This window comes from Scomber scombrus, chromosome 4 (genome assembly GCF_963691925.1).
Source record: "Scomber scombrus chromosome 4, fScoSco1.1, whole genome shotgun sequence".
NCBI classification, from domain to species: Eukaryota; Metazoa; Chordata; class Actinopteri; order Scombriformes; family Scombridae; genus Scomber; species Scomber scombrus.
In genome coordinates, this window is record NC_084973.1 from 24,209,069 (window position 1) to 24,236,178 (window position 27,110).

General features: G+C 37.8%; 4 protein-coding genes across 4 annotated transcripts in view; all 4 read left to right on the forward strand.

Annotated features, from left to right (window-relative positions):
* erap1b (endoplasmic reticulum aminopeptidase 1b) overlaps window positions 1–27,110 on the forward strand; it is a 154,132-nt gene that overhangs the window by 42,947 nt on the left and 84,075 nt on the right. The window lies entirely within an intron of this gene.
* On the forward strand, window positions 3,566–8,640 carry LOC133979389 (zinc finger protein 664-like). Its single transcript, XM_062417902.1, has 2 exons — window positions 3,566–3,786; window positions 6,622–8,640. Exons 1-2 carry the CDS (start codon window positions 3,615–3,617, stop codon window positions 7,797–7,799), a joined length of 1,350 nt encoding a protein of 449 aa, XP_062273886.1. The 5' UTR covers window positions 3,566–3,614; the 3' UTR covers window positions 7,800–8,640.
* LOC133978688 (zinc finger protein 37-like) lies at window positions 9,235–15,100 on the forward strand. Its single transcript, XM_062416976.1, has 2 exons — window positions 9,235–9,464; window positions 13,580–15,100. Exons 1-2 carry the CDS (start codon window positions 9,293–9,295, stop codon window positions 14,464–14,466), a joined length of 1,059 nt encoding a protein of 352 aa, XP_062272960.1. The 5' UTR covers window positions 9,235–9,292; the 3' UTR covers window positions 14,467–15,100.
* LOC133978689 (zinc finger protein 239-like) lies at window positions 18,056–21,147 on the forward strand. The gene is made up of 2 exons (XM_062416977.1): window positions 18,056–18,323; window positions 19,546–21,147. The coding sequence occupies exons 1-2, from the start codon at window positions 18,152–18,154 to the stop codon at window positions 20,268–20,270; spliced, it is 897 nt and encodes a 298-aa protein (XP_062272961.1). The 5' UTR covers window positions 18,056–18,151; the 3' UTR covers window positions 20,271–21,147.

The following is a 27,110-nucleotide window of genomic DNA, read 5'->3' on the forward strand; positions in this document are numbered from 1 at the left end:
CATCCACTGGCCTGGGATATTGTTGTACATATCGGCTGCAATGACATCTCCAAACAAACCACTGAATTATAAAAGCAAGACTTTAATAAATTACCTCAAGGTCCACAGCAAGCGAGTCTTCATCAGTGGACCTCTCACCTCTTATAACTGCGGTGTGGGTCGTTTCAGCCATACACTGAGTTTCCATACCTGGCTCAAATTAGCTTGCGTGTGCCGCAAGCGAACTTTTATTGACAATTGTAATCTCTTCTGGAAACCGCCAGCCTTTTTCCGCTCTGATGATATTCACCCAAATGCCCTTGGTTCACACACTCTGTCTGACAATATTTTCTACTCCTCTGGAATTCTCCGTCTCACTGATTATCCCACAACACATGTCCACACCTGGCCATTCCCGGTCATCACAAGCAAACCCCTCCCTCCTCCACAAATTACACTAGCTCCCTTGTGTGGCTTGACACGTTTCTTAGTACTACCCCACTAGATTGTGCTATTGTCTTGCCAAAAAGTGATCGTCTGCCAGAATCTGATTTGTGGCCGCGGGAGCGCGCACAGCAGCCCGTTGAGCGGTAAAGCTATAAACCGATATAAAACAGTTTTCACCTGCCAAAAATTGATTGGAGGCCAAAAGCAGTTACTGAATGGTTATTTCTGCCTAAATATGACTTGATCTCATTCTTGAGCTTCATAATATAAACTCTAAAGCTCACAGGACAGTTTGGAACTCTTTTAAAGGACCATTACAACACAAAATGTGCATTTTCACCTGCCAAAAATTGATTGGAGGCCAAATGCAGTTACTGTTAGGTGATTTCTGCCTAGATATGACTTGATCTCATTCTTGAGCTTCATAATATAAACTCTAAAGCTCACAGGACAGTTTGGAACTCTTTTAAAGGACCATTACAACACAAAATGTGCATTTTCACCTGCCAAAAATTGATTGGAGGCCACATACAGTTACTGAATGGTTATTTATGCCTAAATATGTCTTGATCTCATTCTTGAGCTTCATAATATAAACACTAGAGCTAACAAGACAGTTTGGAACTCTTTTAAAGGACCATTACAACACAAAATATGGCATTTTCACCTGCCAAACATTGATTGGAGACCAAATGCAGTTACTGTTAGGTGATTTCTGCCTAAATATGACTTGATCTCATTCATAAGCTTCATAATATAAAGATCAGAGCTCACAAGACAGCTTGGAATTCTTTTAAAGGACCATTACAACACAAAATGGGCTTTTTCACCTGCCAAAAATTGATTACGGCCATTAATTTGATACTGAAAAGTGTTTTCTTACTCAAAATTACTTCCTAGTACTCAACAGAGCAATATTTAGCTCATTATAGATTAACCTGTTCTCTGTACCCTCTGGAAATGGTGTAAAGGGTCAATGCTACGCATAAAATGCAGTTTTTTACTTGCCAAAAATGTATTCCCGCTCCCAATCTGATACTGAAAGGGTTTTTCTGCCACGATATGTCTTCATGTAACTCTTCAGAGTTATATTTACCTGATTATACCTTAACCAGTACTCTGTACCCTCTGGAAAGGTTGTAAAGGGCCAATGCAACGCATAAAATGCAGTTTTTTACTTGCCAAAAATTGATCCATGCCCTTAATTTGATACTGAAAGAGTTTTTCTGCTTCAAAATGACGTCATATCACTCAACAGAGTTATATTTAGAAGATAATACCATAAACAGTACCCTTTACCTCTTGAAAACTGAGTGAAGTGCCAGTACAACACATAAAATGCAGATTTTCACTTGCCAAAAATTGATTCCAGCTCTTAATTTGATACTGAAAGGGGTTTTCTGCCTCAAAATGACTTCATATCACTTACCACAGTAATATGAAGTCATATTTAGGCAGAAATAACCTAACAGTAACTGCATTTGGCCTCCAATCAATTTTTGGCAGGTGAAAATGCACATTTTGTGTTGTAATGGTCCTTTAAAAGAGTTCCAAACTGTCCTGTGAGCTCTAGTGTTTATATTATGAAGCTTATGAATGAGATCAAGTCATATTTAGGCAGAAATAACCATTCAGTAACTGCATTTGGCTTCCAATCAATTTTTGGCAGGTGAAAACTGTTTGTTATTTTAATAGTAGGCATAAACAATAATATTAGATATACAAAACACATCCAAACATGGGAAGCAAATACTACGTAGGGCCCAGATTAGATAAAAAACAATGCAGAGTCACGAGGATCATTGCAAAAGTGATAATTTCTTTATTGAAAACACACAAACATACTGTAGAGACATGTCTATCACGTAATTGCCATGCCTTATTTCGCTACAAACTACACTTCTTTTGGCCACAGTTGTGATAATGTGTGATGATTGTTTGTATATGCATATTATGACCGTTTAATCAAAAGAAAATTAGACGTTTTATAGCGCTACCGCTCAACGGGCTGCGGTGCGCGCTCCCGCGGCCACAAATCAGATTCTGGCAGACGATCACTTTTTGGCACGACAACGGCACTGCACAGCATCAGAACTCCACTCACAAAACGATCCCTCAGGGCATCGTTCAAATACTGTCCAAAATCACATGTGGCTGACAACTGCCTCAAAGCCACAACATAATCAGAAACTGATTCCCAGTCCTTCTGGTCACATTTCTAAAAAACGAAAACGTTCAGCAATCACAACTGGCGCTTGTAGTCTCAGTGATTTTGTCAGGTCAGAGTAGTAGTAGAGTAGGTGTTTGCCCAAATCACAAAAAGAAACACACAGACCCTTTTGTCATATGCAACATCATTAGCCAACATAGACTGTTCCAGACGCTCCAGATAAGAAACAAATACTCCTTTGACTTATTGTATTCGTCCATACGACCCACCTGCATGGCAATGTCAGCTTGCTGGTATGTACGACCAGTGTACAGTATTTCACACAGTCCTTTCATGCAGTAGAAACTTTTAAAATCCTCGTCGCCATTGTAATGTATTTTGAGTCAATCCGTAATCAGGCAGAGAGCTGAACTCAGTAACATGTCTTTACTTAGAGTCTTTAGGAAACAGACAATATCAACAGCAGTTTAATATTAAAGTTACACGGTGGCATCAAAAATATTACACTGTCCATCCAAAAAGCAATTGGCAGGAGGAATGTGTTAGGGGGGTTAACAAAAAACAGAGCTATTAAATAAATGTACAATTTAAAAATAAAAAGTACTACAATTCTTTGTGCAATGGATATCAAACACTGCACAAAATGGATAAATTCAAGTGCAAGTACCTCAAACCTTTATGTAATGAATTTTCCATTTCCAGGTTTTAAGGGGATGTCAAATTACAGTGAGAGGACAAATATCAACCCCACAAAGCAAACAGTTCACATGTGTAGTTTAAAAACACAAAACCTCTGTGCTGTTAGTGTTGTTTATTTACAAATCACAAATTACAGTGAGCCAAAATGTTACAACAAGCGGAACGAAAGAAACACAAGACTCCTCTGTCGGAACTTAATAGTGTAACACCCAGCGGAAGTAAACAACACATGAGTCAGTCACGTTAGTTGCTCTGTGTCCTGTGGTTGAAGAAGTCCCTCAGCAGGACATTGAGAAATATTACCCGTAGTTCATCAACAATGTCTTCAGTTCAGCATTTGAGAGAGTTAATGAACGAGAGACTAACTGCTGCTGCTGAAGAAATATTCAGAGTTTTTCACAAAACTATCGTCGAGTATGAAGAAGAGATCGACCGTCAGCGCAGACTGCTGGATACCGTTTGGAAACCTCAAATAAACCGACACAGATCAGGTCTGTATAACCTTAATTATTCTAAAAATAAAACAGAATAATCAGCTTTAGGACTTTGGATTGGATTAACAAGGAAACTCTAAAGACTCATGGAACTACAGTGATTTGAGAGTCCTGGTTTGACAAATATAAGTGCAGTGGTGTTGTTGTTTATATAGACCTGGGGGGTATTCCAGAAAGCGGGTTATGTGAAAACTCAGAGTAAGTTAACCCTGAGATGAGGGAAACTCCGTGTTATCCGTTCCAGAAAGAGAGGTAACTGAAACTCTGAGTCAGTCACCATGGTAACTGACTCTGTGAACATAACCTGCTCGCTGGCAGGTTTTCTGTAAGAAACCCGGAGTTTCTACCTGTCTCCTCCCACCTGCCAGACAGCAAGCTGCCAGACATGGGTTGTCCGTTTCTTCGCAATCCGATAGATATCGAGGCAGAATTATTTTCGCAATGCCTTATGTCGGGAGATGTACTCAGGGCTCAATTGGATGTGCTTTAATTCCGAGATGAATATCTAACGGTATCTGAACGGTATCACTGTTCATTACACTCAATCCTTTCTTAACATTGTCCGGCCATATCTGCCTTCTTGTTAATCTAATTTTTAGGAAGTATTTTATTTAATATTCATGTACACATCGTCACATGTTAGTCTTATAATCAATGACTCCAATATGTATTATATGTAAAATTGTGTTAAAATAGTGTAAAATGTTAATCTACTAAGCAGGATATTAGATGAGAGGACAGTGTGTTAAGCAGCTTTCTGTTTGAGGTTTAAATTACTACATGTTGAAGTAGCCACTGAATTAATATTTACTTTGTTTAATACCCTACGTCACATATGAATAAAATCAAAGTGAGGTACAATCATAGCCCAGCAAAATGTGCCTTACTTTTCTGAATTATGTTTTTTTATTTTATTTTTAGCTGCTTCCAAATACATTACACCACTTTTTCACCTGTATGCTACAATTTTAAGTGAGGTAAGTTAAGTCAGTGGAGTAGTGCATTACAACTTAAGAATTGACTCGGGCAGCAATTTTCTCTCATGCCGCTTCTCTCTCCTTAGCGTCTGAAGCGGTGTTACTTTTTGTGAAATATATGATCATATTCGCCACAGGTCTGCGGGGGGAGCTCCAGTTACAGTGAGGTGACATAACTCAAAGCTTTTTTTCTCAGTAGTTGCCATGGTGAATCAAGGTATCGGGGCTCCATTGATGATGGCTTTGTATAGTGGTCACGCACGCGCTAAACTCAAGGTTAACATACTCAGAGTTGATTTACCTAATTCAGATCAGCTGTTCTGGAACCGGATACTCAGAGTTTCCCATCTCAGCGTAAGTCAACTCAGAGTTCTGGGTTAGACTCAGAGTTTGTTGAACCTCCTACCTGGAATACCCCCCAGGTCCAAAGTGGTGTGGGCTTAGAGATTTCTGTGAAATTGCCCTTTTTCTGTTGTCAAAAGCTAAATAAAGGTTTCACAAATATAAAAGTGGGCCTAAACAACATGAAAGCTTTTGTTACAATGTCTAACAGTTTTTACAAGTGTAAATAATGTAAAATGGAGAATCAGCCCTTGTATATCATTATTTCTGTTTCCCCTCACTTTCCCCAAAACTTCTCCCTTTACTCTGAATTGAAAGGTAATTCAACATTGTCAGATATCTGTATTTCTTGTACATTCTGATGAGGCACCTCTTATAAATGATCCATAAGCATTAATTAAGGACTTGATGGTTAACAATTAATTTACCAGTGCTTTTTAAATAATGTATAATCCATTAATGAGCAGCCCATTTTGTGTTGCCAGGTTATGTAAAATCCCCCCCTCTATACCGCAATAACATTTAATTCTTCAGGAACACAGTACCACTTACTGACTTGAAAATGTTATCCACAAGCCCTTATGAACAACTTTTAAGACCTGATGACTTATCAGAATGTCATTTAACCCTCAATTAATGTTTTGTCATGGAAATTGCCTGAAAACATTCAACATGCATATGAAATAATACACAAAACACTGCTGGGTTGAAGATTAAAAATGTACTGTTGTACAATAAGGAGACAGAACACACCAGAGGTGGGAAGTAACAAAGAACAAATACTTTGTTACTGTACTTAAGTAGATTTTCCAGGTATCTGTACTGTACTTGAATATTTATTTTTCTGACGACTTTTTACTTTTACTCCCTACATTTGAACTCAATTATCGGTACTTTCTACTCGTTAAATTATCAAAACAGACTTGTTAATTGTTTCAACCTCGGTGACATTATAAAAAGAAGACATGACATCTTTTTTTTTTTCTTTTGATGTGTGCGTTCCATGTCGCCCCTGGTAAGATGCTGCCCGTGGTATACAGCAAAACTAGACTGTGTGTAGTGATTTTTATTTTCTCTGCAGATTGTTAATAAATGAGGAAAAACTATACTATGTTGTTTGCCGGGAACGTTTTTGTTTTGCCGAGTTATCAAAAGGGGTATTGTTTATTATTAACGGCAAAAATTCGTTTTTACTGTTTACTTTTGTACTTAAAAACATTTCAGAGCCTGTACTGTATTACTTTTACGTCACTTCATTTCTTTAACAGTTTTATAATAATCAACAGTCCTGGAGGGTATAAATGAGTATGAGTATGAATAATTAATAAAAGGTTATTGTGTGAATGTATTATGTGTGTTAATGTTAATGATTTGTTAAATAATGAGAATGAGTGTATGATTTATTAACTAGTGATTAAGACATTTTTTAATGGCTTATAAACACTTTTAAAGGGTGCCTTAACAGAAACCAGGAACACAAAAATGTTAAACCCTTTCCTCTTTGTCCCTCCAGAGCTCCCACAGCACCATGTCTATAAGGAGGAGGAGGAGGAGGTTCTCACTGACGAGCAGCTCTGCAACCAGGAGACGACCTCCAGTTTGGACCAAGAGGACCCAGAGTCTCCACAAATTAAAGAGGAGCAGGAGGAGCTCTGCACCAATCTGGAGATAGAACAGCTGGTGGTGAAGCAGGAGACTGAAACCTTTATGTCGACTGATATTTGTGAGGAAGGTGACAACAGTGAATATCAGACTCTGGATTTCATGATTGATGATGTTGTCAGCATGTCAGTTAAAAGCTCTGAGGTACCAGAAACAAATAGTGATGACCAGCTCCTCTCCCATAACTCTCATGTGGCTGAGAGTCAAGATCACAAAGGAGGCAAACAAGGAGACTCAGGATCTACTAGAAATACAGGGACAAAACCACAAAAGGGACATTATAAAACTAAAAGTCACGGTGACAATGTATGTAGCCCTACCACATCAAAGATTCAGCTGGATACTGAAACAGGTGAAAAGTTTTTGAAGTGTGACACTTGTGGAAAAGCTTTCAAGTATATTTCTCACTTGAAAGTACACCACAGAGTCCACACAGGTGAGAAGCCGTACACATGTGACACTTGTGGGAAAAGATTTTCTCAGCAGAGCGCATTAAAAAGTCATATGACAGTCCACACAGGTGAGAAGCTGTACACATGTAACACTTGTGGGAAAAGATTTTCTCTGCAGACAATATTAAAACAGCATATGAGAGTCCACACATGTGAGAATATATACCCATGTCACACTTGTGGGGAAAAATTTTCTCATCTGTGTGCATTACACAAGCATATGAGAGTCCACACAGGTGAGAAGCCGTACCCATGTGACACTTGTGAGAAAACATTTGTTCAGCTGAGTGCATTAAAACAGCATATGAGAGTCCACACAGGTGAAAAGCCGTACCCATGTGACACTTGTGAGAAAAGATTTTCTCATCTGTGTGCATTACACAAGCATATGAGAACTCACACAGGTGAGAAGCCATACCCATGTGACACTTGTGGCAAAAGATTCTCTCGGCTGGACGCATTAAAATCGCATATAAGAGTCCACACAGGTGAGAAGCCGTATCCATGTAACACTTGTGGGAAAAGATTTGCTAAGCTGGGCAACTTAAAGGTACATATGAGAGTCCACACAGGTTAGAAGCTGTACAATTGCAAAACTCAAACGAGATTTCATACGCAGACATCAATTCAAGATCGACATGAGAATGCATGCACTAGAAAAAGATTCTGTCACAAGCCAAATTGAAAAAGCACAGCTAAATAAAAAGTCTTTTTCTCTGGAGTTATTCTGTGGACAGAGGACGACCGGAGTGGTTGCAAGCCAAGCTTCTACTAATGTTTGGTGAGCATGTTTCTCTGATAATGTTAGATCCGGATGTCTGATGATTAATATCTTTCTTCCTGTTAAAAGATATAGTTAAAAACAAATAAAATGTGGATTAAAACTAGATACAAAAGTCGATCTATAACAGTTTCTATTGGACAGCACAAATGCATGTACAAAGGGTTCAATCAATCAATCATATATATTTATAGCGCCAAATCACAACAAAAGTCATCTCAAGGCACTTTACACATAGAGTAGGTCAAGACCATACTCTTTGTATGGTTCATAATGCCTGATAGGTGATCAAATGAAATGAACCATTACCTTCATTAAAATTGTGAAATTTCTCTGGATTTGAACAGTGTGGGAAGCATTTGGGGTGATTTTGGGCCTTTACGTTTTTTATACTGTCAACTAGAGTCTCCTTGTCTGAAGCATTTTTTTTAATGTTATTATTTTATTGTATTTGTCTTTTTGCGATAAGGCAGGATAAAATGTATATTATTTGCTGCTGTAGTGATGACACTAATTTATTGATATACTATGGTGGTGTTTTGCAGGTCGCTCTCTTAAGTTTTTATTTATTTCATTTTTATTTTCGATTTTATACTTGTGTATTTTTTTTCCAGTTTAACTTGAGATCAAATGTTTGTTGTTTGTTTCTGTAAAGATGACACACATTGTAGTTGTTGATGTACTACATGGTGACGTCAACGCATTTTATTGACAATAAAATATGTTTTCAGAGAAGCAATTCTGAGGTCCCCAAACAAGACACTCTCCTCTGTCCGGTGGTGCCTTGAGACTCTGTCCATGAAAATCACAAACAGAATTGGTGACAAGGGACAGCCTTGGGGGAGCATAACACCCACCTATAACAGGTCTGACTTGCTGCCGAGAACGAAAACTCAGCTCTCACAGCAGTTGTGTAGGGAATGTTTGGCTCGCAACAGCGGCCCCGGTACCCCTGTACTTCCGCAGCACCACCAAGGATCACTGAGGGACAACATCATAAGTCTTCTCCAAGTCCGTAAAGCACTTGTATACTGGATGTGTGTTTATTTAGTGTTTGTTTATTTGTTCATCACAAATTACAGTGAGACAACTTGTTGAAATTAGTAAGAAAGAAAGAAAAAAAACTTGTTGCAATTAGCGGAACGAAAAACACAATACTCCTCTGTCGGAACTTAACAGTGTAACACCCACCCAGCGAAAGTAAACAACACACGGTAGTTGCTCTCTGTCCTGTAGTTGAAGAAGTCGCTCAACAGAACATTGGGAAATATTACCGTGGTTCATCAACAATGTCTTCAGTTCAGAATTTGAGAGAGTTAATGAACGAGAGACTAACTGCTGCTGCTGAAGAAATATTCAGAGTTTTTCACAAAACTATCGTCGAGTATGAAGAAGAGATCGACCGTCAGCGCAGACTTCTGGATATCGTTTCGAAACCTGAAATAAAGCTACACAGAGCAGGTCTGTAAAGCGGTGGTTATAATTGTATAAAACAGAATAATCAGCTTTATATAACACCACAGTTGTTAAGATATATATAACTGTAATCATTTGCTCGTAATGCTGCGACGCTGAAGTTAACTTCTGATGGAAAAGTTGAGGTTAAAGTTTTAGGAAACATTAATAATGGGGTCATTCCGTGAAATCGGTACATTTTGCGTCCCAGAGAAATAATCTGTCATAAAATCACTATAATACCAAATACACACATAATTAAAAAAACTTAACATTAGTAGGCCTATGTCTTCTATCATCAACACTACCTCAAATTTAGGTAAATTAAATATTACTTTCCATAGTTAAATTTGCATTTATGTTGATAAGGCAGGGATTTTCGCCTGTCCCTCACTATGAAAGTTATTTTTCGGGTCTTTTTAGTTGTAACTTGTTGTTGGAAAAATGATACAATTTTCACATTTGTATATTGTTCTAAAAGAAATCTCATTGTTAACAAGGTTTTCACCATGAATACATGTCATCTTTATAAAATGTAAATCATTTTATCAGTGTCCCCTGATTTCATGTCAGCCCTGTTACTGACACAAAAAAACCCTGTAAAACAAAGGCACATTCCAACAGTGGGTCTGTTCGAAACCGCATACTTTCCTACTACTCGTACTAACTCTGACGTCATTTGAAGTATGTAGTGTGTTTCAACTGCGTAGTATGCGATTTAGAGTATGCGAAAAGTTCTCGGATGGTTTACTAGATTCGCCAGAAATGTGGAGATATTAATTAAAATATGAATTTGTATATCTTGATATTTACCATATCTACAAATAATATTCTTTCAAACGGTATGACATGTGCTCTTGTGACCTTGAACATTAGCTAGCTAGGGGCAAATTAGCTCGATGTCGTCAATCCTGTTACTCTCAAACCTGTTACTTTTCCAGAGTAACAGGAGTGACACTGATTAGGTTTCACTCGAGTCACACAGTTTAAAAAGTTTATTTAGATAAATTGCTAACATTTTTAAAAGTTATCTTGTGTGTATCATTGAGCTGATGCCCATATTATGAAATGTGGGTGACGTATGAGCATTTATTACAGTCTTAGTAACATTTGTTAGTATATGCATCTAACATTTAATGAATTAAGGTGATACTATTGAGGTTGCTGTCTTATAAAGATAATGTAATATTGTTGTTTTGATTAAATTGTTTATATGTATACTTCAATACACTTTTACAGATGCTATTAGTATGCGTGACCAAACTCTTGAGCCAATCTAGTGCAGTCTATTGGACTAGTACAGACATCATTGGAAAGTGGTGTATGGTCAGGTATGATGGTGACATTTACCCAGGTATTGTCATTGCAACAGATGACACTGACATCCAGGTCAAATGTATGCACAGTGGAGGTCCAAATACATTCTATTTGCCTATTCATGATGATGTAATCTGGTACCTCTATGACGATGTGCTTCGCTTCATCCCAGCCCCACTACCAATCACTGGTCGCCATGTGGCGATCCAAAGCGATATATGGTTGGATCTTACAAAGTAAAATGAGAGATTTCTCCATTGAATGTGCATATCACATTCATAGATTTATTTGTGAATTAGTTCTCCTGTTCTGTTTTCAACACGTTATCTCCGTTTCTTGTTAACATTAATTATAGTATGGTTACATTCTAAATTTTAAATCTCATTTTCCTATGGTGCTACCTCCCTCAGTGACAGGAAAGTATTACTTTCTAATATTATGTTAGTACAGTTGTTAGTCTCTAAACTGTTACACAAAGGTTATACACATGCCATCATTTCTCAGATTTGTATGCATTTACTTTTATCCTTGCCTTAGGGTAAAGTATGTTTTCAGCTTTAATGTGAAGATGATACACTTTCATATGTGATGATTTGTATTGCTGTTCTCAGTGTTTCACTCATCTTCGATGAGGCATGTGACGTGTGATAAGTGTTAACGCTCTTGTGATGTTGCAAGTTCACCATGTTATTATTTACCTTCTTAACTTTGATGGAGTTTTTACCTAACTCAATGTGAATTTTGATACCTACTTCAAAGAGACATGTGATGTGTGATAGGTCTTTATGGTCTGGTTTTAATGTTGCCAGTTGATTTCTCTGACCAGTGTAGTGAGGATCAGTTTCAATTAAAGTAACATTCTTCTAAATCTCTTATGTATTTGTGTAAATGCAATGACACAATAGCCGTAAGGTGACTACAGAACCTCACCCCTATCTTGTAATGTTAAAGAAAATGAAACCAAATACCAGCTAAAAGAACTTTATCTGGAATTCATGATCCCGACTACAAACCCCTCAAAACATTACATTTTCTTAGAATTCAATATGCTTCACTAATATAACTATGCAAATTCCATGCTACTGCAATTTAAAAGATACAGTTATTTATGAGGTATAATAATAATAATAACAACAATAATAATAAATGCAGTAATGTTTTTAAAAGATACAAATATGTACATTGTGCTGAAGAATGTTACTCATCATCCCTGTTACTCTTGTCAGTCCTGTTACTTCATATGTCAGTCCCGTTACTGTCATTAATTTGATAAAAATGTAAACATGATAATTAGAAGGGCCACCCAGGTATTACCATTCCAAATAAGACTGTAAACTGTTTTGGAAACTACCTTTTATTCAATACCTCTCTCATAAAAATACATATATATATCTTAATTTATATGTGGTCTCCTTTTAGAATTGTGATTTTCTTGGTAATCTGAATGATGAAATTGAATGTTTAAAAATATATTCATAATTTGAAATAATCCCAGTGAAAAGAGGGACTGAAATACTCCAAATATTTTATATAGTAACCATTTTGTCCGTAACAGGGTTGACAGATAAATTGTATCATGGAGTGGATAACATGTCATAAAATAAATAGCCTGAGATGGCACCATATAATTTATTGTCACTTTAAGATGTCTTCTTTCCATAGATACTTTTAAAATTGTGATAAAAATGATTTTATATTTAAAATTCTGAAAGTTCAAAAGGTACCGATTTCGTGGAATGACCCAATGGTATTCAGTGGCTGATTGTCTATTTTTGCACTACTTATGCTTTTTAGATTTGTGAAACCTGTATTTCTCCATTCACACCACATTACACAAGGTCCTGATCAAAAACTAATTTGTCTGACAGTGATTTGCCAAATCTGGACTAGATTAACAAGAAAGCTTCCTAGAGAAAAATGTAGTGATTTGATAGAAGTGCAGTGGTTTTTGATCTGCTCCTCGCAGTATTTTCTGTTTTCAAATGCTAGATAAAGGTTTTACAAATCTGTAAGTGGAAATAAAGAGCATTAAGGCTTTTCCTACAATGTGTAACAGTTCTCCACAAGTGTAAGTGGTGCAAAAACAGAGAATCACCTCCTAAATATCATTATTTATGTTTCCCCTAACCTGAATCAAAAGGTAACTTAAGCATCGTTTGATGTCTACATTTGTTGTTGTACATAATGTACCTCTTATAAAGGATTCATGAGCATTAATCAAAGGCATAATCGATCATTCACAGTGCTCTATCAATACTTTACAATCCATTAATAAGTCTAATTTTTGGGGTTGCCAGGTTGTCTAAAATTCCCCTTTCTATACCACAATAACATTTACTTCATTTAAATTATTTAGGAACACAGTACCACTTACTGATGACTTAGAAAATGTTATCAACTACTATTAAGACCTGATGACTTATCAGAATGTCATTTAACCCTCAATTAATCATAATAATCCAAATTTGTCATGAATATTTTAATAAAAGGTTATTGTGTCAATGCATTATGTGTTAATGTTAATGGTTTGTGAAATATTTATAAAGCATTAGTGAATTATTTATTAATCATTGATTAAGATATTAATTGATGCTAATGAATCCTTTAAAAAAGGCGCTTTTCTGTTATTTGGACCTGAGCAGGGCTAAATCAGAGAACAGTGGCCCTGTAAGGAATAACACAAGAACTTTCCTCTTTAACACACACAATAAGAAGGTAAAAACAATGGTCTGACCTCCACAGTCTTCTTTAAAGTGATAAACCAACCATTTAGTCCATCATTTCCATCTTCTTTGTCCCTCCAGAGCTCCCACAGCAACATGTCTGTAAGGAGGAGGAGGTTCTCGCTGATGAGCAGCTCTGCAACCAGGAAAGGAACTCTAGTTTAAACCAAGAGGACCCAGAGCCTCCACAGATTAAAGAGGAAAAGGAGGAGCTCTACACCAATCTGGAGATAGAACAGCTGGTGCTGAAGCAAGAGACTGAAACCTTTATGTCAACTGATACTTGTGAGGAGAGGGATTGGCATGTTGTCAGCTTGTCAGTTAAAAGCTCTGAGGTACCAGAAACAAACAGTGATGACCAGCTCCTCTTTCATGACTCTCATGTAACTGAGAGCCAAGATCACACAGAAGGCAAACAAGGAGACTCAGGATCTACTAGAAATACAGAGACAAAACCACAGAAAGGACATTATAAAACTAAAAGTCATGGTGACAATGTATGTAGCCCTACCACATCAAAGATTCAGCTGGATACTCAAACAAGTAAAAAGGTTTTGAAGTGTGGCACTTGTGGTAAAGATTTTAAGTATATTTCCCATTTGAATGCACACGAGAGACTCCACACAGGTGAGAAGCCTTACCCATGTGACACTTGTGGGAAAAGATTTTCTCATCAGAACGTATTGAAAGTGCATATGAGAGTCCACACAGGTGAGAAGCCGTACCCATGTAACGCCTGTGAGAAAAGATTCTCTCATATGTGCACATTACAGGACCATATGAGAATCCACACAGGTGAGAAGCCGTACCAATGCGACACTTGTGGGAAAAGTTTCTCTCTGCAGGGCGCATTAAGATCGCATATAAGAGTCCACACAGGTGAGAAGCCGTATCCATGTAACAGTTGTGGGAAAAGATTTACTAAGATGTGCAATTTAAAGGTGCATATGAGAGTCCACACAGGTTAGAAGCTGTACAATTGCAAATACAAGTCGCCCGGAGTGGTTGCAAGCCAAGCTTTTACTAATGTTTGGTGAGCATGTTTCTCTGATAATGTTAGATCAGGATGTCTGATGATTAAAACTAGATAAAAAAGTCAATTTATAACAGTTTCTATTGGACAGCACGAATGTATGTACAAAGGGTTCAATCAATCAATCATATATATTTATAGCGTCAAATCACAACAAAAGTCATCTCAAGGTACTTTCCACATAGAGTAGGTCAAGACCATACTCTTTGTATGGTTCATGATGCCTGATAGGTGATCAAATGAAATGAACCATTGCCTTCATTAAAATGATGGATTTCTTTGGATGTGAACAGTGTGGGAAGCATTTGGGGTGATTTTGGGCCTTTAAGTTTTTAATACTAATGACACTAATTTATTGATATACTAAATGGTGGTGTTTGCAGGTCGCTCTCTTAAGTTTTTATTAATTTCATCTTTATTTTCGATTTTATACTTGTGTATTTTTTTTCCCAGTTTAACTTGAGATCAAATGTTTGTTGTTTGTTTCTGTAGAGATGACACACATTGTAGTTGATGTACTACATGGTGACGTCAACACATTTTATTGACAATAAAATATGTTTTCAAGATGTCTTTTCAGTCTGATATTCATAAGAACAACTAAAAGTGACATTAAATATTAGCAGTATATACAATTAATGCTTAAACAAGTGAAAACAAAATTCTTTGTTTTTATCTCATCTTTTCATTTTAATATTTGCTTCATGAGATGATAATATACAGTAACTATCCAGGTTCATAGAATGGTAGATAGATAGATGACTATTAGACCCAAAGGGAAATGAAAGTGTTACAGCAGCTACTTGACATGAATCAAAATATACACAAATGACCCCTCAAGTGAGAACTTGTCCTCTGTTCCATGGCCAGGACAAAATCTGCATTGTTCCCCCTGAATCAGAGGTTCGACAATCGGCCGGAGACTCCTTTCCAGCACCCTGGTATGAGCTTTACCTGGGAGACTGAGTAATGTGATCCCCTGACAGTTGGAGCACACCCTCCAGTCCCCTTTTTAAAAAATCACAACCACCATACCAGTCTGCTAGTCCATAACCCAACAATGTCCAGAGCCTTCAGAACCTCAGGGTGAATCTCATTCACACCCAGTGCCTTGCCACTGAGGGGCTTTTTAACTACCTCAGAGACCTCTATCATGGATATGGTTGAGGATTCTTCCCAGCTCTGCCCCCTCAATGGAGGGCATGTTGGTTGGGTTTAGGAGGTCCTTAAAGTGTTCCTTCCACTGCCTGCCAATATCCCCAGGTGAGGTCAGCAGTTCTCCACCCCTGCAGAGAACAGCCTCAGCTAAGCCCTGCTTCCCTTTCCTGAGTCGCCTGATAGTTTGTCAGAATTTCCTTGAGGCTGACCGAAAGTCCTTCTCCATGGCCTCCCCAAGCTCCTCCCACACCCGGGTCTTTACTTCAGCAACCCCTTGAGCAACTGCCTTTTTTGCCCATCGGTACCCGTTTGCTGCTTCAGGATACCCCTGAGCCAGCCAGGCCCTACAGGCCTCCTTCTTCAGCTTGAAATCCTCCTCTCAGGCTTCTCAGGTTGCCACCCCAACAGGCACTAATGACCTTCCTTCATTTTGGTGTTAATGAAATAAAATAATCTCCTGTCTGTGAGTGAAATCACAGGCACGTCTTTGATTGATGTGGGTTTACCAGGTACTGGTGACACCTCATCAGCGCACTCAGTGGGAACAGTGGGTACTGTACAACTCACTGATGTACTGGGTGGAAGATTTAGTAAACCACAGTCCATTTTTACTGATGGCACACTCTCTGCTGCTTGAAACAACCTAACTGGAGGTCTCCCAACAGTTTTTTGCTGTGGTAACATGTTGCGCTGTACACTGTCGCTGTCCCTCTTGTATCAGGTAAATGACAGTTCCCAGTCTCTTCAGAACTGTTACCTGAATCCATTTCTCCACTCCTCCTCCTGAAATTTTGGATGCGGACAGTCTCTCCTTCTAGAAAAACACAAACAGGTGAAACTCCATGGTCATGATGATGCTTCTGTGCGGCTTGTTTTCCTCTGACCCGTCCGGCCAGCTCAGGCTTCAGCAAACTGAAACGGGTTTGGATCTGTCGTTTCAGAAACAACTCAGCAGGTGTCCGACTGGTCACGGTGTGGTGTGTATTGCTGTACATGAGAAGAAAATTGGCCAGTCAGTGGCAGAGTGGTAAAGGAGCCTTACTATCTGCTTCCAGCACATCTTTCATCAGGCCTTGTTTCAGAATTTGCACTGACCTGTGTGTTTGAATCTGTTTTTCTCACTTCCTCCAATCTGTCCAGCTCTTTCTTTACAGCTTCCTTGAGTTTATAAGGAACTGGACAAGCTTTACAGAAGATTGGTGTGGTGTCAGATGTTGTCTGGATTTTGACTTTGAAACCTTGAATACAACAATAAACACTGCCTGGTGATGATGTATCATTTCTCGGACTCCTGGGTTACACTCTGCCTGCATTAGCACTTTGTGTACTGTGAAGATCTGTTTCCAGTTTAGTTGTAGCTTCTTTAGCCAGTTACGGCCAATCAGAGCAAATCTGTCACCCTTGACAATGACCATTGGTAGAGTAACTTGCGGTATGTCATACTGTACTGCTATCAATATGTAACCTCGGACAACAATCCTTTGGCCCGAGTATAATTTCAGCGTTAATCTGGAAGCTGACTTTCAGTGAGAATGGGAGAGGTTTGTCTGGTAATATTTGTCAGATATCACAGACACTGAAGATCTAGTATCCAGTAGCATGGTTTTGCTCTTGTCCACCAGTGCAACATCTACTTTGTATCCCTTTTCAAAGCCTGATGTAGGGTATATTGCATATACTATGAACTATAAGTTCATCATTCTCCTCTCTTCTGGATACCCTCAGTTCCCACATACTGAGTTAAAAAGTGACTTTCCCCTTTCTGCAAGCACAGGCAATATGTCCAATTTTGGACACTTTCCGCCACATCAATAATATGTTTACTGCCTCCCAGTCTTTTGTCATTCGTTTTTTCTCGTTTTGTTGTGTTATTTTCTCATGTAAACTGTCTTTTCCTCCCATTGTCAGAAAGGGTAGACAGAGCATATTAAAGCTACAAGGTGGCATCAAAACCAATTTATTACACTGTCCATCCAAGAAGCAGTGAGGCAGGAGGGATGCTGTGGGAGGGCAGTTTACAAAAAACAAAGCAGTTAAATAAATAAATTGAAATTAATAAATTCAAGTGCAAATACCTCAAACCTTTATGTCATGAATTGTCCACTTCCAGATTTTAAGGTGGATGTACAATTACAGTGACATGGCAAATATCAATCCCACACAGCAAACAGTTCCTATATTGAGTTTAAAAACACAAAACCTCTGTATTTTTAGTGTTGTTTATTTACAAATCACAAATTACAGTGAGACAACTTGTTGCAATTAGTAAGAAAGAAAGAAAAAAAAAAACTTGTTGCAATTAGCGGAACGAAAAACACAAGACTCCTCCGTCGGAACTTAACAGTGTAACACCCAGCGGAAGTAAACAACACATGAGTCAGTCACGTTAGTTGCTCTGTGTCCTGTAGTTGAAGAAGTCTCTCAGCAGGAGATTGGGAAATATTACCCGTAGTTCATCAACAATGTCTTCATTTCAGCATTTGAGAGAGTTAATGAACGAGAGACTAACTGCTGCTGCTGAAGAAATATTCAGAGTTTTTCACAAAACTATCATCGAGTATGAAGAAGAGATCGACCGTCAGCGCAGACTTCTGGATATCGTTTCGAAACCTGAAATAAAGCTACACAGAGCAGGTCTGTAAAGTGGTGATTATAAGTGTATAAAACAGAATAATCAGCTTTATATAACACCACAGTTGTTAAGATATATAACTGTAATCATTTGCTCGTAATGATGCGACGCTGAAGTTAATTTCTGATTGAAAAGTTGAGGTTAAAGTCTTAGGAAACATTAATAATGATATTTAGTGGCCGATTGTCTATTTTTGCACTACTTACCCTTTTTAGATTTGTGAAACCTGTATTTCTCCATTCACACCACATTAGACAAGGTCCCGATCAAAAACTAATTTGTCTGACAGTGATTTGCCAAATCTGGACTAGATTAACAAGAAAGCTTCCTTGAGAAAAATGTAGTGATTTGATAGAAGTGCAGTGGTTTTTGATCTGCTCCTCGCAGTATTTTCTGTTTTCAAATGCTAGATAAAGGTTTTACAAATCTGTAAGTGGAAATAAACAGCATTAAGGCTTTTTCTACAATGTGTAACAGTTCTCCACAAGTGTAAGTGGTGCAAAAACAGAGAATCAACTCCTAAATATCATTATTTATGTTTCCCCTAACCTGAATCAAAAGATAACTTAAGCATTGTCTGATGTCTACATTTGTTGTTGTACATAATGTACCTCTTATAAAGGATTCATGAGCATTAATCAAAGGCATAATCGATCATTCACAGTGCTCTATCAATACTTTACAATCCATTAATAAGCCTAGTTTTTGGGGTTGCCAGGTTGTCTAAAATTCCCCTTTCTATACCACAATAACATTTACTTCATTTAAATTCTTTAGGAACACAGTACCACTTACTGATGACTTAGAAAATGTTATCAACAACTATTAAGACCTGATGACTTATCAGAATGTCATTTAACCCTCAATTAATCATAATAATCCAAATTCGTCATGAATCTTTTAATAAAAGGTTATTGTGTCAATGTATTATGTGTTAATGTTAATGGTTTGTGAAATATTAATAAAGCATTAGTGAATTATTATTAACCATTGATTAAGACATTAATTGATGCTAATGAATTCTTTAAAAAAGGCGCTTTTCTGTTATTTGGACCTGAGCCAGGTTAAGTCAGAGAACAGTGACCCTGTAAGGAATAACACAAGAACTTTCCTCTTTAACACACACAATAAGAAGGTAAAAACAATGGTCTGACCTCCACAGTCTTCTTTAAAGTGATAAACCAACCATTTAGTCCATCATTTCCATCTTCTTTGTCCCTCCAGAGCTCCCACAGCAACATGTCTGTAAGGAGGAGGAGGTTCTCGCTGATGAGCAGCTCTGCAACCAGGAAAGGAACTCTAGTTTAGACCAAGAGGACCCAGAGCCTCCACAGATTAAAGAGGAAAAGGAGGAGCTCTACACCAATCTGGAGATAGAACAGCTGGTGCTGAAGCAGGAGACTGAAACCTTTATGTCAACTGATACTTGTGAGGAGAGGGATTGGCATTTTGTCAGCTTGTCAGTTAAAAGCTCTGAAGTACCAGAAACAACCAGTGATGACCAGCTCCTCTCTCATGACTCTCATGTAACTGAGAACGAAGATCACAAAGGAGGCAAACGAGACTCAGGATCTACTAGAAATACAGAGACAAAACCACAGAAGGGACATTATAAAACTAAAAGTCATGGTAACAATTTACGTAGCCCTACCACATCAAAGATTCAGCTGGATACTGAAACAAGTAAAAATGTTTTGAAGTGTGGCGCTTGTGGTAAAGCTTTTAAGTATATTTCCTGGTTGAATATACACGAGAGAACCCACACAGGTGAGAAGCCGTACCCATGTGACACTTGTGGGAAAAGATTTTCTCAACAGATAGTTTTGAAAGTGCATATGAGAGTCCACACAGGTGAGAAGCCGTACCCATGTAACGCCTGTGAGAAAAGTTTCTCTCGGCTGGGCTCATTAAAATCGCATATAAGAGTTCACACAAGTGAGAAGCCGTAGCCATATAACAGTTGTGGGAAAAGATTTGCTAACCTGGGCCACTTAAAGGTGCATATGAGAGTCCACACAGGTTAGAAGCTGTACAATTGCAAATAAAAGTCTTTTTCTCTGGAGTTATTCTGTGGACAGAGGACGACCGGAGTGGTTGCAAGCCAAGCTTCTACTAATGTTTGGTGAGCATGTTTCTCTGATAATGTTAGATCCGGATGTCTGATGATTAATATCTTTCATCCCGTTAAAAGATATAGTTAAAAACAAGTAAAATGTATATTCTTAAATGTGGATTAAAACTAGATAAAAAAGTCAATTTATAACAGTTTCTATTGGACAGCACAAATGCATGTACAAAGGGTTCAATCAATCAATCATATATATTTATAGCGCCAATTCACAACAAAAGTCATCTCAAGGTACTTTCCACATAGAGTAGGTCAAGACCATACTCTTTGTATGGTTCATGATGCCTGATAGGTGATCAAATGAAATGAACCATTATCTTCATTAAAATTGTGGATTTCTCTGGATTTTTTAACAGTGTGGGAAGCATTTGGGGTGATTTTGGGCCTTTAAGTTTTTTATACTGTCAACTAGAGTCTCTTTGTCTGAAGCAATTTTATTGTATTTTTCTTCTTGTGATAAGGCAGGATAAAATGTTAATTATTTACTGCTTTAGTGATGACACTAATTTGTTGATATACTACATGGTGGTGTTTGCAGGTCGCTCTCTTAAGTTTTTATTTATTTCATGTTTATTTTCGATTTTATACTTGAGATCAAATGTTTGTTGTTTGTTTCTGTAGAGATGACACACATTGTAGTTGATGTACTACATGGTGACATCAACACATTTTATTGACAATAAAATATGTTTTCAAGATGTCTTTTCAGTCTGATATTCATAAGAACAACTAAAAGTGACATTAAATATTAGCAGTATATACAATTAATGCTTAAACAAGTAGACACCAAAATGCTTTGTTTTTATCTCATCTTTTCATTTTAATATTTGCTTCATGAGATGATAATATACAGTAACTATCCAGGTTCAAAGAATGGTAGATAGATAGATGACTATTAGACCCAAAGGGAAATGAAAGTGTTACAGCAGCTACTTGACATGAATCAAAATATACACAAATGACCCCTCAAGTGAGAACTTGTCCTCTGTTCCATGGCCAGGACAAAATCTGCATTGTTCCCCCTGAATCAGAGGTTCGACAATCGTCAATCTGTCACCCTTGACAATGACCATTGGTAGAGTAACTTGCGGTGTGTCATACTGTACTGCTATCAATATGTAACCTCGGACAACAATCCTTTGGCCCGAGTATAATTTCAGCGTTAATCTGGAAGCTGACTTTCAGTGAGAATGGGAGAGGTTTGTCTGGTAATATTTGTCAGATATCACAGACACTGCAGATCCAGTATCCAGTAGCATGTTCTTGCTCTTGTCCACCAGTGCAACATCTACTTTGTATCCCTTTTTCACAGCCTGACGTAGGGTTTATTGCATATACTATGAACTATAAATTCATCATTCTCCTCTCTTCTGGATACCCTCAGTTCCCACATACTGAGTTTAAAAAGTGACTTTCCCCTTTCTGCAAGCACAGGCAATATGTCCAATTTTTGACACTTTCTGCCACATCAATAATATGTTTACTGCCTCCCAGAGTCTTTTGTCATTCTCTTTGTTATTTTCTCATGTAAACTGTCTTTTCCTCCCATTGTCAGAAAAGGTAGACAGAGCATATTAAAGCTACGAGGTGGCATCAAAACCAATTTATTACACTGTCCATCCAAGAAGCAGTGAGGCAGGAGGGATGCTGTGGGAGGGCAGTTAACAAAAAAACAAAGCAGTTAAATAAATAAATTGAAATTAATAAATTCAAGTGCAAGTACCTCAAACCTTTATGTCATGAATTGTCCACTTCCAGGTTTTAAGGCGGATGTACAATTACAGTGAGATGGCAAATATCAATCCCACACAGCAAACAGTTCCTATGTTGAGTTTATAAACACAAAACCTCTGTATTTTTAGTGTTGTTTATTTACAAATCACAAGAAAGAACGGGAAAAAAAACTTGTTGCAATTAGCGGAACAAAAAACACAAGACTCCTCCGTCGGAACTTAACAGTGTAACACCCAGCGGACGTAAACAACACACGAGTCAGTCACGTTAGTTGCTCTGTGTCCTGTAGTTGAAGAAGTCTCTCAGCAGGAGATTGGGAAATATTACCCGTAGTTCATCAACAATGTCTTCATTTCAGCATTTGAGAGAGATAATGAACGAGAGACTAACTGCTGCTGCTGAAGAAATATTCAGAGTTTTTCACAAAACTATCATCGAGTATGAAGAAGAGATCGACCGTCAGCGCAGATTGCTGGATATCGTTTCGAAACCTGAAATAAAGCTACACAGAGCAGGTCTGTAAAGTACGGAGCCCGTAAAGGATCATGCAATATCTTTTTAATGTTGACGGAATCGAGCGCACGTTTTATCAACTCGTTCGCACGATTTAATAAAACGTGAGCACATTTAATTAACTCGTGCTAACGTTTTATTAACTCGTGTGCATTTTAGTATTTTGTGTGCACGTTATAGCTATATTGTGGCCACAATTTAATTAAACGTGCACACAAAATACTAATTTGTGGCCACGAAATATGTAGGCTATAACGTGCGCACGAAATACTAATTTGTGGCCACGAAATAGGTATAACGTGCGCACGAAATCCTACTTAATAATATTAATATCATTCCTGGACAGCTGGGTAAGCAAATCGAGCACACCTTATCTAGAACCTGCAATAGCCTACGTCCGGACCAAATTCTTTTCACAGTTTCAGCTTGAAATGATCTTAGTAAGCCACTTGGGTAAAGTTAGAAAGAGATTGGCAGATTCGAACTTCAGCGATCAATAGCTCACAAACGAAACATTGTTAAAACATAAAAAATGCCTCTTTCCTATCGTGGTAAGGTAGACTATTGACTACAAACTCATTTTCGCCAAAACGAGTCGTCCTCCAGGCTGCAGGAAATATATTGCTCTCTATGCGCTGCGGGCGGAGAGGCGAGCACTTAGGGACCGTCTACAAAGTGCAGTACCAAAGCAAAAAATATTCAATATCTCCACTTTTATTCACTGTAGTCTCACCAAATTCACTCCACACACCAACGGTAACCTGATAATCACACTACAACAGTTATTTCATAAAAAATCTTTTTGCATATTTTTGGGGAATTTTATTGTGAAAAATCGTCAATAGCGTTAATATTATACAGTGTATGATGACCAAAATCATGCTATACAACAAGGGTCATCTGATAATCATACTACAACAGTTATTTCAGAAAAACGTGTTTTTGTTTATTTTTGGAGAATTTTATTGTGAAAAATCGTCAATAGCGTTAATATTATACACTGTATACTCACCAAAATCATGCTACACAACAAGGGTCACCTGATAATCATACTACAACAGTTATTTCAGAAAAATGTGTTTTTGTTTATTTTTGGGTAATTTTATTGTGAAAAATCGTCAATAGCGTTAATATTATACACTGTATACCCCATCCTGAGGAGGGCGGAAAGGGCGCAGCTCAAGAGATTGGTTGGCGTGGGACTCAGACCAGACCTTAGGATGGAATGCAGGATTAGGGCGCAGCAGCACTCCAGCATTCTCAGGCAAGAAGCGGCAGCACTCTTCATGCACGGAAAGGGCATGTAGCTCACCCACCCTTTTTGTCGACACAATAGCCAACAAGAATGTAGTCTGGAGCGAAAGCCATTTCAGCTCAACCGTTTCCAGAGGCTCGAACGGCCCATGCCGCAAGGCTGACAAAACCATCTCCAATTCCCATGGGGGTACACCCGGCCTCCTGGGAGAGGGAGCAACCCTACAAGCCCCCCTAAAGAACTTAGCAATAAGGTCACAACAACCCTGTGCCAGTTTACGAGGCCCAACATGGGCCGCCTTTATGGCTGCCACCACCCCCCTCAACGTCGAGGGAGACATGCCTGCCTCTAACAGCTCCTCAGAGAACTGAAGGATACCAGGGGCCATACAGGAGAGGGGATCCATGTGCCGTGAGGCACACCATGATTGAAACACCCCCAACGATAGGAATAAGCAACCCTGGTCGAGGGAGCCCGGGCCCCCTGCATAGTACCCACTACAGACTGGGGGAATCCCAAGGCTAGAAATTCGGCCCTCTCAGGGGCCAGACCCAAAGCCTGAGGCCCTGGGGAAAAGGATGAAAAAGAGTTCTGCAGATTCCTCCGTGGGCAAAATCCAAGGCCCAGGAGGCAGCGATGCACTGGGCGCATGTTCAGAAGAGCCAGGGGTATGACATGCACTGTGGCTGCCATTAACCCCAAGAGGCGGAGACATAGCCTCCAGGTCACCCTGGCCCCAAGCCGGAACTGGGACAAGCAAGCCCTGAGGGCGGCCTGTCTCACAGGAGTCAAGTAAAGAGTCCCTGCCCTGGCATCCAAACACATGCCTAGGAACTCCATGGATTTTGGTCATCCTACACTGTATAATATTAACGCTATTGATGATTTTTCACAATAAAATTCCCCAAAAATATGCAAAAACACATTTTCCTGAAATAACTGTTGTAGTATGATTATCAGGTGACCATTGTTGTGTAGCATGATTTTGGTGAGTATACAGTGTATAATATTAACGCTGTTCATGATGTTTCACAATAAAATTCCACAAAAATATGCAAAATATTTTTTTTCCTGAAATGACTGTTGTAGTATGATTATCAGGTGACCCTTGTTGTGTAGCATGGTTTTGGTCATCCTACACTGTATAATATTAACGCTATTGACGATTTTTCACAATAAAATTCCCCAAAAATATGCAAAAACAAATGTTTCTGAAATAACTGTTGTAGTATGATTATCAGGTGACCCTTGTTGTGTATCATGATTTTGGTCATCCTACACTGTATAATATTAACACTATTGACGATATTTCAAAATAAAATTCCCCAAAAATTTGCAAATTTTTCTTTTTTTCCTGAAATAACTGTTGTAGTATGATTATCAGGTGACCATTGTTGTGTAGCATGATATTGGTGAGTATACATTGTATAATATTAACGCTGTTCATGATTTTTCACAATAAAATTCCACAAAAATATGCAAAATATTTTTTTTCCTGAAATGACTGATGTAGTATGATTATCAGGTGACCCTTGTTGTGTAGCATGATTTTGGTGAGTTTACAGTGTATTATATTGACGATATTGACGATTTTTGAATATAAAAAATCCCCAAAACTAATTTTCCTGAAATAAATGTTGTAGTATGATTATTAGGTGACCCTTGTTGTGTAGCATGATTTTGGTCATCCTACACTGTATAATATTAACGCTATTGACGATTTTTCACAATAAAATTCCCCAAAAATATGCAAAAACTAATTTTTCTGAAATAACTGATGTAGTACGATTGTCAGGTGACCCTTGTTGTGTAGCATGATTTTGGTCATCCTACACTGTATAATATTAACGCTATTGATGATTTTTCACAATAAAATTCCCCAAAAATATGCAAAAACACATTTTTCTGAAATAACTGTTGTAGTCCAATTATCTGGTGACCTTTGTTGTGTAAAATGATTTTGGTCATCCTACACTGTATAATATTAACGCTATTGACGATTTTTCACGATAAAATTCCCCAAAAATATGAAAAAAGATTTTTTTTTCTGAAATGACTGATGTAGTATGATTATCAGGTGACCCTTGTTGTGTAGCATGATTTTGGTGAGTTTACAGTGTATTATATTGACGATATTGACGATTTTTGAATATAAAAAATCCCCAAAACTAATTTTCCTGAAATAAATGTTGTAGTATGATTATTAGGTGACCCTTGTTGTGTAGCATGATTTTGGTCATCCTACACTGTATAATATTAACGCTATTAATGATGTTTCACAATAAAATTCCCCAAAAATATGCAAAAACTAATTTTTCTGAAATAACTGTTGTAGTCGGATTATCTGGTGACCCTTGTTGTGTAGCATGATTTTGGTCATCCTACACTGTATAATATTAACGCTATTGACGATTTTTCACAATAAAATTCCCCAAAAATATGCAAAAACACATTTTTCTGAAATAACTGTTGTAGTCCAATTATCTGGTGACCTTTGTTTTGTAGAATGATTTTGGTCATCCTACACTGTATAATATTAACGCTATTGACGATTTTTCACAATAAAATTCCCCAAAAATATGCAAAAACACATTTTTCTGAAATAACTGTTGTAGTATGATTATCTGGTGACCCTTGTTGTATAGCATGATTTTGGTGAGTATACAGTGTATAATATTAACGCTATTGACGATTTTTCACAATAAAATTCCTCAAAAATATGCAAAAAGATTTTTTTTTTCTGAAATGACTATTGTAGTATGATTATCAGGTGACCCTTGTTGTGTATCATGATTTTGGTCATCCTACACTGTATAATATTAACGCTATTGACGATTTTTCACAATAAAATTTCCCAAAAATATGCAAAAACACATTTTTCTGAAATAACTGTTGTAGTCGGATTATCTGGTGACCCTTGTTGTGTAGCATGATTTTGGTCATCCTACACTGTATAATATTAACGCTATTGACGATTTTTCACAATAAAATTCCCCAAAAATATGCAAAAACACATTTTTCTGAAATAACTGTTGTAGTACGATTATCAGGTGACCCTTGTCGTGTAGCATGATTTTGGTCATCCTACACTGTATAATATTAACGCTATTTACGATTGTTCACGATAAAATTCCCCAAAACTATGCAAAAAGATTTTTT

Bases quoted from the DNA above. Each gene is read 5' to 3' on its own strand.
- LOC133979389 (XM_062417902.1), top strand. From the start codon at position 3,615: ATGTCTTCAGTTCAGCATTTGAGAGAGTTAATGAACGAGAGACTAACT. The intron at 3,787-6,621 runs GTCTGTATAACC...TTGTCCCTCCAG, and splicing joins AATAAACCGACACAGATCAG to AGCTCCCACAGCACCATGTC.
- LOC133978688 (XM_062416976.1), top strand. From the start codon at position 9,293: ATGTCTTCAGTTCAGAATTTGAGAGAGTTAATGAACGAGAGACTAACT. The intron at 9,465-13,579 runs GTCTGTAAAGCG...TTGTCCCTCCAG, and splicing joins AATAAAGCTACACAGAGCAG to AGCTCCCACAGCAACATGTC.
- LOC133978689 (XM_062416977.1), top strand. From the start codon at position 18,152: ATGTCTTCATTTCAGCATTTGAGAGAGTTAATGAACGAGAGACTAACT. The intron at 18,324-19,545 runs GTCTGTAAAGTG...TTGTCCCTCCAG, and splicing joins AATAAAGCTACACAGAGCAG to AGCTCCCACAGCAACATGTC.